The sequence below is a fragment of the Tiliqua scincoides genome, chromosome 4, assembly GCF_035046505.1.
Source record: "Tiliqua scincoides isolate rTilSci1 chromosome 4, rTilSci1.hap2, whole genome shotgun sequence".
In the NCBI taxonomy this organism is placed as follows: domain Eukaryota; kingdom Metazoa; phylum Chordata; class Lepidosauria; order Squamata; family Scincidae; genus Tiliqua; species Tiliqua scincoides.
This window is the reverse complement of record NC_089824.1, coordinates 124,836,269-124,851,351: the sequence shown is the minus strand read 5'-3', so window position 1 is coordinate 124,851,351 and position 15,083 is coordinate 124,836,269. Positions and strand designations below refer to the sequence as shown.

At 45.4% G+C, this 15,083-nt stretch overlaps 1 protein-coding gene across 1 annotated transcript in view; it reads right to left on the bottom strand.

The window, feature by feature from the left end:
* Window positions 1-15,083, bottom strand: part of CRB1 (crumbs cell polarity complex component 1) — a 131,830-nt gene that overhangs the window by 74,702 nt on the left and 42,045 nt on the right. Inside the window, exons 3-5 of the mRNA XM_066624551.1 lie at window positions 9,291-9,486; window positions 6,364-6,503; window positions 1,725-1,907 (exon numbers count right to left, since the gene is read on the bottom strand). Coding sequence (XP_066480648.1) covers window positions 1,725-1,907; window positions 6,364-6,503; window positions 9,291-9,486 — 519 coding nt within the window. The remainder of the gene's footprint in view (window positions 1-1,724; window positions 1,908-6,363; window positions 6,504-9,290; window positions 9,487-15,083) is intronic.

The window sequence follows — 15,083 nt, the reverse complement described above, 5'->3', positions numbered from 1 at the left end:
CAGACTGGAGGAGCTTCATGCCGAACTTTTCATTCCGACACGGCACATAGGCTCCAGCAGAGTCCTGCAGCACCCTGCACCCTGCTCCACTGGTCTCACCCCCCTGCTGCTCCAGTGCTTCACCCCTGCCCCACTCTCCCTCCACCGCCCCCCCTGCCCCGGAACACCTCTCCCCTGCTCCCAGGGCCCTCACTGCCACCTGGAGTTCCTACTGTGCTCTGGGCAGCATCCATCCAGCGCTGAGCTCAGCACCACAGCTGGCACCAGTGCTGACACCTCTCAAGCGCTGGAGCTCAGTGCCAGCACTGAGGTATGTTAGAATTGGGCCCTAAATCCCTGATAGTGGAAAAGGGTTATGGTGGCTCATTGGTGAAGGCAAGGTTTTTTGCATGTGCACAGAGGTACTCTTCACTTTGGTTCTCAGTGCAGGTGAAGAAATCATAGACCAGGTCCCACTGTTTGATGTCCGCTTTTGAGGCATTTTCCAAAGCTCAGCACTGCAAAAAAGCCTGGCTGAAACTAAACACTCCAGCTGGTTTTTATATTATCATAGCTGAAGGGTAATTGCTCTCCTGGCTGAAAGCCAACCTATAGGCTATGTAGGGAGTATTGTGGCGGCGGGGGGGGGGGGGTGTTTTGAATGTTTGTGGTTGTTTTTTAAAAATTGTCTAGTCTAGAGATCTATAGTATTATTTGGTTAGGTATCCAGATACATGCATTTTGATGTAAATGATATTCATGACACTGGAAAAAAAATTCTGGGATGAACCCAAATGAGTTGTAAGCACTTATTTCCCAAGAAACAAATGACATGTGGTGTTGGGATTAAGAGAGTGACTAAGTTGATTACTGGGCTGGGGCACCTTCCTTATGAGGAAAGGCTATAGTGTTTGGGCCTCTTCAGCCTAGAAAAGAGGCGCTTGAGGGGGGACATGATTGAGACATACAAAATTATGCATGGGAAGAATATAGTGGATAGAGAGATGCTCTTTACGCTCTCACATAACACCAGAACCAGGGTAAACCCACTAAAATTTAGTGTTGGGAGAGTTTTTCAAGCAAAAGAAGCAAAAGAAAATATTTCTCAAAAGAAAATATTTCTTTACTCAGCAGGTGGTTGGTATGTGGAACTCATTGCCACAGGATGTGGTGATGGCATCTGGCCTAGATGCCTTTAAAAGGGGATTGGACAAACTTCTGAAGGAAAAATCCATTACGGGTTACAATCCATGATGTGTATGTGCAACCTCCTGATTTTAGAAATGGGCTATGTCAGAATGCCAGTTGCAGGGCAGGTCTCTTGTTATCTGGTGTGCTCCCTGGGGCATTTGGTGGACCGCTGTGAGATACAGGAAGCTGGACTAGATGGGCCTATGGCCTGATCCAGTGGTGCTGTTCTTATGTAGGACTGATTTACATGCAATTCTTTATCACACAGCTTCGTCACACAGATTTTATTTCCGTAGGAAACTGTGTAAACACCATCAAATATGATATGAGAAGCCACCATGTGTAAACTCTGTAAAAACAGAAATGGATATTCAGTACGCATGCCGCTGCTTGTGTACTTATAACGTACGCAATGTGGATGTGTGATCGAAGTCTGAAATAGCTGCTTGTGAAAACAGTCCACAGTCTCTAATGGCAGCAAATGTCCACCAGGGGGACCCTTTGGACTGTGACGTTTAACTAGTTAAGTTTATCAATTTCGGAGGCTGAATTACCTGTGAATCCAGGAGCACAGTTGCAGACATAACCTGATGCCCTCTGGTAGCTGAACTCCAAGGGAAGTTCTGGGATTCTTCCATACCAGTCTGTCCATGACAATTCCACACACTCACTCCCATGGAGGCAAGGATTGCTGCTACACTCATTGATGTCAATTTCACAGTGGGACCCTGTATAGCCTGCAGGATGGAAAACAAGCAAAGATATCACTTAACACTGCCAAGCACATGTGATCATTGTTGTTTTCAGTTTGGGCTTGCAACATTCAGTTTGGAAATGACAATTTTCTGTTGAAAACGATTGCGGAAGATCTAAGAGGTTGGAAAGGATGGGGAAGACCAGCGCGAGGAACACTGTGTGCATGGCCAACTCTATATACACTTGTTTGTTTGCTAGTGTGATTCTGTGCAAATAATAACTAAGGGCGCAGTCCAAACCTGTGCTGGAGCAGGCAAGCCAGGAGGGTCTCCTCGGACCTATGGGTCTCCTCGGACCTGCGCCACCTCTGGAGGTGGCGCAAGTCCGAGGAGAGCGGAGCGACTGGAAGCTGCTCCGTTCTCTCTGGGAACAGGAGTTGGGATCCAGCATAACCGCTGGTTCCCAGCCCCACCCCCGGCTCCCCACGCGCCCGCCTCCAGGGCCGCCCATCGTCCACCCTCCCCCCACCCAGAAACGCCCCCTCCCCACGCCCCCCACGCCTACCTTTGCTGCTTGCGTCGGTGCGGGAGCCACCATGGAGGCTTCTGCCTGCCTCCGCACATCAGCGCATCTGAATGCGCTGACACGGCTCCCAGCCACGGAGGCACAAACGTGCTTTATGGCATGTTTGTGACCCTCCAGGGCCTCCTATGCTGGCATAACTGCCGGTTAGGATTGTGCCCCAATTTGTACAAACGTCAGTGGGAAAAGACTTAGATATGAGACAGTTTTAAACCTCATGAGTGGACAGATACATGGATTCAGTGAGTGGCTTTTAGGTAAGGCATAGTCTTACCTAACCTACAATAAGAAGGCAATCTGTGGATCAGAGCTTGCAATCTTCAGCCAACGGAATCTCAACTAGCAGTTGAAAGCAGCAAAAATGTTCACCTGGGACCCAGCAGAATCCTGCAACAGCACATGTTAGCATTGGCCCATTCCAGAGGTTGATCCCTGAGCAATCTCTGTGTAACTGTAAAGCTAACAGTGCAATCTTACACATGTCTACTTAAAAATCACTCTCATTGTGTTCAATGGGAGCCAGCATGAGTATATAGTTTTGTAGTATAAACTGTATATAGCATTGCAGCCTTAAGGCCCAATCCTATCCAACGGTCCAGAACCAATGCAGCCACAATGCAGCCCTGAGGTAAGGGGACCAACATTCCTTTACACTGGGGAGGCCTCCATGACTGCCATCCAACTGCAGGATGCAGTGCATGCTCCATTGGCATGGCTGCATAAGCGCTGGAAAGTTGGATAGGAATGGGCCCTAAGGCAGCTCCATGGCTTACTGGGGAGTTCTTGGCAATGTCCTATCAGACAGACAGAGACGACCTTTATTAGGCATAGAACTTGACAGTTGCCTGAGCAACTTACACAAAGGACTACACTCAAGCAGGTCATCAGAACAAAATAAATATAGATTCAAGTAAAATGTCCCTCCATTTTACATTTAGTTAAAATCTCATATAAAAAGTCTGCCATTGGTTTTACCATTTTCTCATTTGTAAGTAAAATCTGTAATTTCAATTCATCATGACGGTCGAAGTGATTGACAAAAAACGGGTCCAAATACATAGATCTAGACTCCTTGTAAAGCGAGCAGTGGAGCACTATGTGGATCAGAGACTCCCTGGATCCCAACTCACAGGAACGTGTCAATTGCTGTTGCGTAGTTTTATTAAATTTCAGATCCAGTTCCCGGGAAAGGAACACATTACATCTGGCGAACGTAAAGGCACAATGAGATAAAGGATTATCTAAAATGTATAAAAATCTAGAACACTGGCCAGAAGAAAGAAAAATCTGAAAATGTAAGGGTGAGTGGGTTTTCTTTGCCTCAGCAAAGAGTCCCTGGTATTCAGTATCTTTCAATCTAGAGATTATGATCTTTCTGGCCGGCATCAAAGAGTCAGTACCCACCAGGTCTTCCGCTATACCAATCGATCTTAGCTTACTAAAAAGGCGAGTATAGCCAGAGTAAGTCCAAGAATCAGAAAGCAAATCCTGAATCAGTGAGTTATTCCACCTATTAAAACAAATACTTAACCAAAAACTAATGAATCTGCACTAAGCTGTACATTCAAGTCTTTGTTGTCCTGCTTCTAAACAAATTGCGGTGTGAGAGACACAATGGGGTAAGCCAAAAATCTTATAAAGAAAAGTTGAAAGTACTCTTTCCATTTCCAAGCCCATCATAGTCCAACATGAATCTTTCTCTGCATGCTGCCATATGTACTGAGGAGCTAGAATTAGCTTCCATGTCCTGTAAGGCCCGAAGGAGATTTCTGCTTCTCACTCAGCTCTCAAGTTAGATGTGGATGCAGAAGCAGAGGGATATAACTCGAAACCAACTAATTTACCATCTGTTGACCTGCAACCGTATATATTCAGAGATGCATCTTCCTCAATTTCTAGGCTGTCTTCCTTGAGGGGTTCTTCATCCAATAATGGACACATGGGAAAAACAACAACTTTAGAGCCTGTATGACGGATAAAGCTTCGCTCAGTCGCCCATCCCACTTTTAGGGACAATCTCAATCTGGCCGCCAGGAATTTACTCCTGCATGTTTTATCCTGGAATGTGGCTGGCTGGGCAAGGAAACTCAGTGACACTGTGTTTGGTCCTTTCCTAGAGAGATATGATTTAATCTTGTTGCAAGAAACCTGGTCCATTAAGCCTATTTGTTACTCTGGCTTTAAATCTCTCTCACTCCCTGCTCACAAGATGGGGGTTAAGGGTAGACCTGTGGGGGGGGGGTTAATTTTGTATACTCCAGCCATTTGTCTTGACCTTATTTATATGGCTGATAGCAATGTCCTGTCTATGGCAGTTGACAGTAAATCCAGACAAGACAGAGGTGCTATTAGTTTCTCTTTACAGGTGTTTTGGAGATGCTTGAAACATCTTTCTGGGTTTTTTTCTTCTCTGGTTTTTCTGACATTGGTTGACTCTCCTTTTGCTGTTGTGAATTTTCCATTAGTTTTTGAATAGTGTGCTATTTTTCTATTATTAATTAACTTTTGTTGTTGATTTGTATTTAAAAATTGTTTTAATTACGATGTAAGTACCTTGACTTTCTCCACTAGGTGAGAAATGGCGAGGTATAAATATTTTGGGTAAAAAAAAAAATAATTAGGAGATCCGTAACCAAGACGATGGAGTGTCAGACTGTCCTGGATGGGACTGTACTTTCTTTGAAGGAGCAGGTTCACAGTTTGGGAGTGTTCCCAGTCTCGCACATGAATCCCTCCATGTTAGCTGTGTTGCTGGGTGTTTCTGCCCAGCTTCCGCTGGAGCACCTGCTGTACCCTTTCTTGAATCAGACTGGACTATGGTTGGCCATGCACTGGTTACATCATATTTGGATTACGGAAACGCATTCTAAGTGGAGCTGCCCTTGATGACCATTTGGAAACTTTGGTTAATGCAGAATGCTGCTGTATGATTGTTAGCAGGCCTCTGCTTTAGCAGCAGAACTGGTTGCCAGTCTGTTTTTGGATGCAATTCAAGGTGCTGCTTTCAATTTTTAAAGCCCTGAACAGCTTGCGGCCAAAGTATTCAAAGGACCGCCTTTCCCCATATGAAACTGGCCGCCCCCTGAGATCAACTGAAAGGGTCTTCTAGCATGTTCCACCACCAGCAGAGATGCATTTGGCAATGACACCAGGGCCTCCTTTAAAGTGGCACCCAGGATATGGAACCATTTGCTCCTGGATGTGTGCCTGGCTCCAACACTCCACTGTTCTGATGGTGACTGAAAACATTTTTGTTCCATTTAGTTGTTCCGACCTACCTTCATGTTGCTCTGTTCCATCTCCTCTTACTTACACTGTTTTGATTTTTTCCCCTGATGTTGTATACTGTTCAATGTGAGATTTGTTTGGTTGTAATTTTTAAATTATTGATTCTAAATTTTTGTGTGTTTTAATATGTAGGTGCATGCCTTGCATGCCTCCCTTATAGTGACAGAAAAGATGGGTCGCAAATATTTTAAATAATTAGTGGAATTAGGGGCACAATCCTAACCAACTTTCCAGCACTGGCATAGCTGTGCTGGTGGGGCATGTGTTGCATCCTGCAATTGGGGGGCAGACAAGGAGGTCTCCTCAAGGTAAGGCAATGTTTATTCCCTTACCTTGGAGTTGCATTGCCCTTACCTCGGTGCTAGAAAGTTGGTTAGGATTGCACCTTATGTAAGATTTCCAATGGTCAAGGGTGGGGAACAGGTTATTATCTCTCCCTGTGACTAGAAAAAAAAGAATAAATTATGCAGAGAAAGTTAATTTACATATGAAAATTTGCATCATTCATATAATTTATAAAGGGTGCAACAGTCAACATATTGTAGTATCGAATGTGAATTTCCTTGATGTAGAATTTAGACTTTTTTTTATCAGCGATGATCAGTTATGAGAAAATGCAGAGCTTACCAGACCAACAGCGGCATATATAACTCTCAGGTGTGTCCTCACAGGTGGCATTGTTATGGCAGGGTTGATACCAGCATAAAGGAATGAATGTTTCACAGTGCAGTCCCATATATCCACTGTCTGTGCAGTTGCAGCTATACCTGCATTGCAAAACCATCATCATCATCATCATTTCACCTTCTTCATTCTCTGGGCTTCACCCCATAGATTGGCCTTTAACAACTTTCTCCTTTTCTAAGTCTTGTGCAAGCATTCTCAAGGCAACATGCACCTCTGCCTATTTTTCTTTAAGTTGTTGCATGTACTTGTTTCGAGGCCTTCCTCTGGTCCTTGTACTTACTGCAGGCTGCAATCCTACATACACACAGTTTGCACTGAGCTCAAAGGGACTCATTTCTGAGCAAAAGAATGTGTTATTTCAGGACCCAATTCTATGCAGTGCGCGCTGGCTCACCATCGGTGTGCACTGTTGCAAACATGTCGTAAGGCACGTTTACGGCCCTCAGCGCCAGTGGAGCGCTGGTGCTAGCACAGCACTGGCTAGCACTGGGCCAGTACCAATGGAGTACCGGTGCTCTGCTGCTCAGCAGTCAGGCAGACCACCAGGCAGCAGAGAGGTAGGTGAGGGCGTGGGAGGAGGTGTTCTGGGACGGGGGGAGGCAGAGGGAGGGCAGGGAGAGGGCAGGGAGGAGGCATGCCAGGGGAGGAAGCAGGGTGGGATGGAGGCAGGACCAGTGCAGCTTTGCTCCACTGGATAGTGAGCCTCCATTTTGGGCCACCTGCCTGATACAGAGGCTCTTGATTCTACGCCAACACTTGGGTTGCCTTAGAATTGATTAGCCCCATTGCGGGGCTACTCACCTTGCCCAGGGGAAGGGGACAAAAGTCCTCTTCTCCAGAGGAGCCTCTGGCGCTGCCTGCTGAGCGCTCAGGATGCAGTGGCAACCATTATAGTTGATACTGCAACCCTGTGCGCCAGGCAGCTCAGGATTGGGCAGCCATGTCTCTGAAAGCGCCCTAGTCCTTGTCCCTCTCCAATCCTATTGAATATCTCCATATTGATTTTCTTTCCACTTCACAATTTCCCTTTACCAGTTTCATTTTTAATCTCACTTTGCACCTTCTAATGCAACCACATTTCCGAAATCTCCCGTTTCCAGCTGTCTCCCGTTTCCACCTGTCTCCAATTTTACCTATCATCTAATGGTTCACATTCACTTCCATCTGTATTCCATGTGCATATTTTTATAAAAACTGTTTCAACTTTAAATAGGAAACCATATATTTCAATTCACCACAGTTGCTTGTGAAATGGATAGTTGATAGGCCATTCAGAAGACAAACACATTTTTCTGTAACTGCTAGACTTGGCATTAATTTTTGCTCCACATTTGATTAATTTCTTAAAATTTGAATTGGGCAGTTGCAAATCCCAAGTGATCAGAAGCTGGACTTTGATTTGCACAGTTTAGGTTTACATGCTGAAACCTAGCCCCCAAATCTACAGGCTCCTAGCTTGAAATTTCATCACTCACCAAATTCAAATTGGTCCAGTTCATGCATAATTGTCCTCAGAGTGGCCTCTGCAGAATGATATTCCCAGCATGGCCGATGGTGCAAAATTTGCGTTTCACATTATCTAGTGAGAGCAGAAGATTGTGACTCTGTCAGTGGACCAATTAGTTCAGTGGACAGCTGTACAATGCCTGGTGGCATAAATAACAGCTATAATTCTGTTCAAGCAGAATAGGGAATTTTAAGTCAGTGTGAGAGCTGTTCTTGTGCGATAAGAAAATCAAGGAATTTGCATTTTCTTGGTTTCATTCCAAAGTTTGCTTTTTGAGATGGCCAAGCTATTTTTCAAAGCTATTTAAACCAGAAAGATTTCTATTTAAAAAATAATCTGAAACAATTTAGAAGACTTTGTATTATATTTGTCATAAACTGTGATTGTATTGAAAAGCATTAATACTCTCTGACTGAGAAACTCTGATCTAGTTTTCACTGAGGTGATAAACCTCTGTCTGAGACTCTGGGCTGTGCCATATCAGACTACAGGTGGCGGGCTCCCATGATTGAATGCTGCTCTCTGAACAACAAAAAACTTACATACCTCCCTAAGGGCACAATCCTAACCCCAATGCAGCTCTGAGGTAAGGGAACCCCTAACCCCATTGCAGGGCAATGCAGCTCTGAGGTAAGGGAACAAACATTCCCTTACTTTGAGGAGGCCTCTGTGAGAGACACCCAACTGCAGGATGCAGCACATGTCCCAATGGCACCGCTATGCCAGTGCCAGAAAGCACTGACATAAGGGGTTAGGATTGCGCCGTACATCTCTTTATAGAAAACACTAACAAGGAAGGTTCTAGTCTAACCTTCTTCTTGACTATTTTTCTATATTTAGAGGAAATGTTTGTATGAAGGAGCATTTCATCATGTGTTCCCCCCAGTGGCAGTCTGAAGTCATACAGCCCTGATACCAGTTTACCACTACCATGAGAAGCAGCCCACGTTTAATGTTTTTAGGAATGCCAATAACACAGTCAGCCCAATCCTAACTGGGCTTTATGACAGCAGTTCTGCTGATGAAAAGCCAGAATCTACAGGCCCACTGTTGTAGCTGGCCACATGTGTTCCCTCACCTCAAGGTAAGCTCTGGGACTGCCCCCACAAAATGGAAGTAGCCTATTTTGGGGGGAGGGAAGACAACATGAACTGGTAGCTTTGGCTGAGTTTAGGTTATGAGTGAATTTCTAATTACTCCCTCAAACGTTGATGAAATCATTAAAAGATTAAGTGTTCAGTTGATGCACAAAACCAGCATTTTCAGATTTTTTAGCCTATCTAAGGTGATTTCAGACTTTTAGGATAAATTGCACTTGTCATCTGTTGTAAACAGGTTTTTCCACACTGAAAGTACATACCCATTGATATCATCTCTACATTGCCCCCCATGGAGGCATGGTTGACTCGCACACTCATCAATGTTGACTGCGCAGAGATCACCAAGGAAACCAAGTGGACAGGAACAGTAATAGCCACCCAGACTATCATGACAGGTTCCACCGTTCAGACAAGGCTGTGACAAACACTCATCAATTTCCAGCTCACAGTTGATACCTGTAGAAAAAGTTGGGCAAAGTATTAATTTTGCAGATTGCACCTGGTGACTGGCACCTGTTAAGAGCTGTAAAGAGGACAAGAAGCAGATGTGTTGCTATTTGTAGGGCTTGGATGCTGCCTCATCTTGTTCTTTCTTTCCCCAGCAAAATGAGCTCTTTTCCTAGCAAAGTGAGCTCCCTTGACCCCAAAGCACTTTCAATACAGCTTAACTTTCTGCACATTCGATCATATGTACTCTCAGGTGAGTTAAAATCATTCAAGGAGGTCTTGATTAGGGACTTAGCCTTCTGAAGTTAAGCAGCAGGGTAGGCTTAAGACCTCACACCTGAGGTAGCATGCCAAATCCTTATCAATGATGTGCCAGCTATTCCCACTCTCCAATGTTCTAGCCCAGTACTCTCCTCTACTTTTCCTCTTCCACTCTGGCTTCTTCTTCCTTTTTCTAATCCAGGGAGTGGAAGTAGAAGAAAGAACAAGGGACACAGGAAGGTGGACCAAGAAGACTGCTCCCCACCAACCTGCTTCCTGATGTAAGTTGGCCTGCTTAAGTTGGCCTCATAGAAGGGCCAGCCCTGTTGGGCAGGTAGCTTTAAGAAATAGGGCCTTCTTGATCGTTTGCCCCTTTGGGGCTGAATCTGCCTCCCAAAGACCAGGGCCCACTTAGCTAATTCTAAGCTAATTTCTGAAAATTGGACAAAATTGGCTTTTGGGACAGGATTTTCCTGAGTATGTAGATGATATCCTTACTTAATAAGTTTTGTTGTATGCATTTTGCTTTTAAAGATCTTATTGTACTTGTTATGATGTAACCTGCTTTGAGAGCTATTATAGCGTATAAAAAGTATATGAATTTCTTAAAAGATTAGGGGTGCAATCCTGTAAAGCATGTAAAGCACATGCCATAAAGTACGTTTGTGCCTCCTCAAGAGTTGGCTGGACTGGTGCAGGGATGTTCACCAGCTTGCAGAAGCTGAATCCAGCCTCCGCACCGATTTGGGCAGGGAGGGTTTCATTGGGAAGCTCAGCTGATGCAAGGGACTGGAGAGAGCAGGTGGGAGGGAGGCATTCCGGGGTGGGAGAAGGGTGGGCAGGGGGTGGTCCCGGGGGCAGGCAGGCAAGGAGCGGGAGGTGGGGCTGGAACCCAGCTGTTATGCAGGACCCCAAACCCATTCCCCAAGCAGCGGAGAGTGGCTGCAAGCTGCTCTGGTCTCCTTGGACTTACGCCACCTCTAGAGTTGGTGCAAGTCCAAGGAGATCCATTGGGGCTGTGGTGGCTTATGGCTTACGCAGGGGTAAGGGGAAACATTTCCCCTTGCCTCTGACTGAACCACTTCGGACCCCAACCTTGCGCTGGATACAGCGCAGGCCGAACAGGCCTTGCTGAGGGAGAATCAGCATGGCTTCTGTAAGGGTAAGTCTTGCCTCACAAACCTTTTAGAATTCTTTGAAAAGGTCAACAGGCATGTGGATGCGGGAGAACCTGTGGACGTTATATATCTGGACTTTCAGAAGGTGTTTGACACGGTCCCTCATCAAAGGCTACTGAAAACACTCCGCAGTCAGGGAATTAGAGGGCAGGTCCTCTCCTGGATTGAAAACTGGTTGAAGACCAGGAAACAGAGAGTGGGTGTCAATGGGCAATTTTCACAATGGAGAGAGGTGAAAAGCGGTGTGCCCCAAGGATCTGTCCTGGGACCAGTGCTCTTCAACCTCTTCATAAATGACCTGGAGACAGGGGTGAGCAGTGAGGTGGCAAAGTTTGCAGACGACACCAAACTTTTCCGAGTGGCGAAGACCAGACGTGATTGTGAGGAGCTCCAGATGGATCTCTCCAAAATGGCAGAATGGGCAGCAAAATGGCAGATGTGTTTCAGTGTAAGTAAGTGTAAAGTCATGCACATTGGGACAAAAAATCAAAACTTCACATATAGGCTAATGGGTTCTGAGCTGTTTGTGACAGATCAGGAGAGAAATCTTGGGGTGGTGGTGGACAGCTTGATGAAATTGTCGACCCAATGTGCTGCAGTAAAGAAGGCCAATTCTATGCTTGGGATCATTAGAAAAGGTATTGAGAACAAAACGGCTAATATTATAATGCTGTTGTACAAATCGATGGTAAGGCCATACCTGGAGTATTGTATCCAGTTATCGTTGCCACATCTCAAAAAGGACATAGTGGAAATGGAAAAGGTGCAAAAGAGAGCGACTAAGATGATTACTGGGCTGGGGCACCTTCCTTATGAGGAAAGGCTATGGCGTTTGGGCCTCTTCAGCCTAGAAAAGAGACGCCTGAGGGGGGGACATGATTCAGGCATACAAAATTATGCATGGGAAGGATATCGTGGATAGAGAGATGCTCTTTACACTCTCACATAACACCAGAACCAGGGGACATCCACTAAAATTGAGTGTTCGGAGGGTTAGGACAGACAAAAGAAAATATTTCTTTACTCAGCGTGTGGTTGGTCTGTGGAACTCCTTACCGCAAGATGTGGTGACGGCATCTGACCTGGATGCCTTTAAAAGGGGATTTGACAAGTTTCTGGAGGAAAAATCCATTATGGGTTACAAGCCATGATGTATGTACAACCTCCTGATTTTAGTAATGGGCTATGTCAGAATGCCAATGCAAGGGAGGGCACCAGGATACAGGTCTCTTGTTATCTGGTGTGCAACCTGGGCCATTTGGTGGGCCACGGTGAGATACAGGAAGCTGGACTAGATGGGCCTATGGCCTGATCCAGTGGGGCTGTTCTTATGTTCTTATGCCTGTTCCAGTGTGAGATTGGGTTGCGCTGTAATAAAATAAAACCTAGGTTAAAAAAATGGAATGTGAGCCAAGTCCAGTCAGTTCTAGGTTTTTGCACCACATGTTGTCTTGGACTACAGGATACCACTGCTCTGCAAAGTCTTGTGCCCATCTCCTGATCAGCTGCAAAAGTCAGACAGTTCAGGCAAGCACAAGATCGGGAAACAAAAGACCAGAATATGTCTTCCATAAGTTATTGAGATAGCAGACTTTAATAATAACCCTATACAGTCATAGTGTGGGTGCCAGAGCACTTTGTTAATAGTCTGATGAGTTTTGGGAGTTTTTATTGCAGCTACCACTTCACACAATAGACGTAAAACTGTTTCTACAGTCAGACAACTGTCCTTGACAAAACTTGCTGGAAGAAGGTTGGTCAGGTTCCTTATTTATGACACTGGGAATGCTGCTATCTTGTACTCCACTTTCTTTTTCTTGTTTGCTCTTTATGAAATGCCTCTTTCATTTGACCCTTCAATCTTTTGATTTTTCTGTAGTGATAAAATGCCAGAAATGCACCTGGATTTTGACTATTACTCACGCTCAGGAATGGCTGCGGCTCAGCGTTGCTGGTGGATTAATCCTTCTTGTTTTGTGTTCCCTCCCCTGATGTGCAGTGCCCTTTGCTGTGACCTTGGTTGTGCTGAAGCTGTTTGGTAAAATATCTCATGCTTGCTCTGGGAGTTGCATAGCTCAGCTGGTGCAAATATAATGGAAAAAGGAGAACAGACTGCCCATTGGTGCCTGACCACCACACCACCTCGTTTTGCTCTGCGTGTAGCCATTACTGCAGGACAACTGCTGCTTCCTGATGACTGTGTTGCTGTAGGCCTATCTAAAGATGCATCAGGCTCTGCTTTACGTTGGCTGTTTGATTCTCGAGTTCAAGAGAGAGGTGTTGTGCTCCCCACTGATTGTGCCGATCCTCCTTGTGTTTAGAACAGCAGATGCTTGAGTGCAGGAGCGGCGCATGCTTCTACACTACCACCCACTGCTGCCTCTGCTTGCATGCACCTGCACACATCCCTCCCATTGAGGGCAGGCGGGTGAACAAGTGGATGCCTTTTCTTCCCCCATTCTGTTTGCTTACGAAGTGCACATTGGGCAACCTCCTTGGTCCATTTGTCTTCTGTTTGAAAGGAACGGGCACATTCATTTCAGGCACAATAAACACAAGTAGGCACCTGTTCGTGCTCATTGTAAACAAAAGAGGAGCAAAGCAGGGAGGTGGCACACAGCGAGAGCCGGGATGGTGTCATGCTTCGGCAATTGGACTTAGATGGGGAAGATCCAGGCTCAAATCCCCATTCAGCCATGAAGCTTCCTGAGTTACCTTGGCCCGTCACTTTCTCTCTGCCTCACCTACCTCACAGGGTTGTTGTGAGGACAAAAGGAGAGAAGGAACCGTGTACACCACCTTGAGCTCCTTGGAGGAAGGGAAAGGAATAAAAACGTGAAAAATAAATAAGAATAGTTTGACTCCAAACTGCCTGTCCCTGCCTACTTGGTACTTTGTAAGCTCCAAGTTGGTGGGGGGGACGGGACTGGAACTAATGCAACTTCTCATGGGCCCCCTTTTTGACCCTGGGGCCAGGTACAAATTACCCCCTTTACTCCCCTCTCCTAGGCCCTGTTTCTAAAGCAGAAACATAGTACAGAATACAGGTGATATTGCTAATATTAACTCATGTCCTAGATTTCTACTGGTCAGTGTTGTAAACTGGTTCACAGAGATGCCAGGTGCATAAGATCTACATGCTACACAGGGACAGAGCTGCAGCTCAGTGGTGGAGGACACGTTTTGCTGCAGAATGCCCCTGATTCTGTTCTTGCCATTTTCAGGTAGGTATTTCTATTCTTGGCATTTTCAGATTTCTACCCTGGAGAGGCACTGCCAGTCAGTATAGACAGTTCTGTGATGACTAAGCCAATGGTCTGACTCAGTAAAATACAGGCAGCTTCTTAGGCTTCTATACTGTGGGATATAGGAGAGAGTTTTGAGTTTGTGCATTACCCCCCCCCCCCGAATGTGTCATGTTATCTAACATCTTTGCACATACATCTGTAGACATGTGCTCCTACCTCATTATCAGCCCATCTCTTTTTGTGGTGGATGTTCTAGGCATTGGGGACCTACTGCACTTATATCATAGACTTATTCCTGCATCTCCCATGTGCAGAACCTCCACACTGGGCCACTGTGTGAACCTGTCTTAAGATTCACAAGTAACAAGCATTACATCGAGCAAATCTCAGTGGCTGTCGCTTTACAAATTCATCATAAATAATTGTAAAAAAACAACAACAAAAAACAACAACAACAAAAATGTGCATTTTCCAAACTACGTCTACTGACCGTAAATCTGTCAGGACTTGTTAACAGCAGCTTCCTGCAAATATTTGAAAACACAGTGACAAAAATAAATGCAGTGGATCAGAATCTCAGCATAGCCTGATTCAAAACTAGGGGCCAAAAAACAGCCTGATTATTAACATGAAACCACAGGATTTGCTATGTTGGCTCAGGCCATTGGTCTGTCAAATCAAGTAACCTGCCTTAGGCAACTGAGTGAAAAGTCTTTTCCATCTATAAAATGTCTAGCCAGCTGATGGATTGTATATGGGAAGGATTTCCCCCTGGTCCCTACAGCTGCAATCAACTTGCAAAAACATTGGAATTTAAGGGACATGGAAGAGGAGGAGGAGGAAGAATGGATAGATATTTGTGTTGGCACCCACATATGATGCCCTGCCATAAACAAAAATGTTTCTAGGAGGAGAAAAA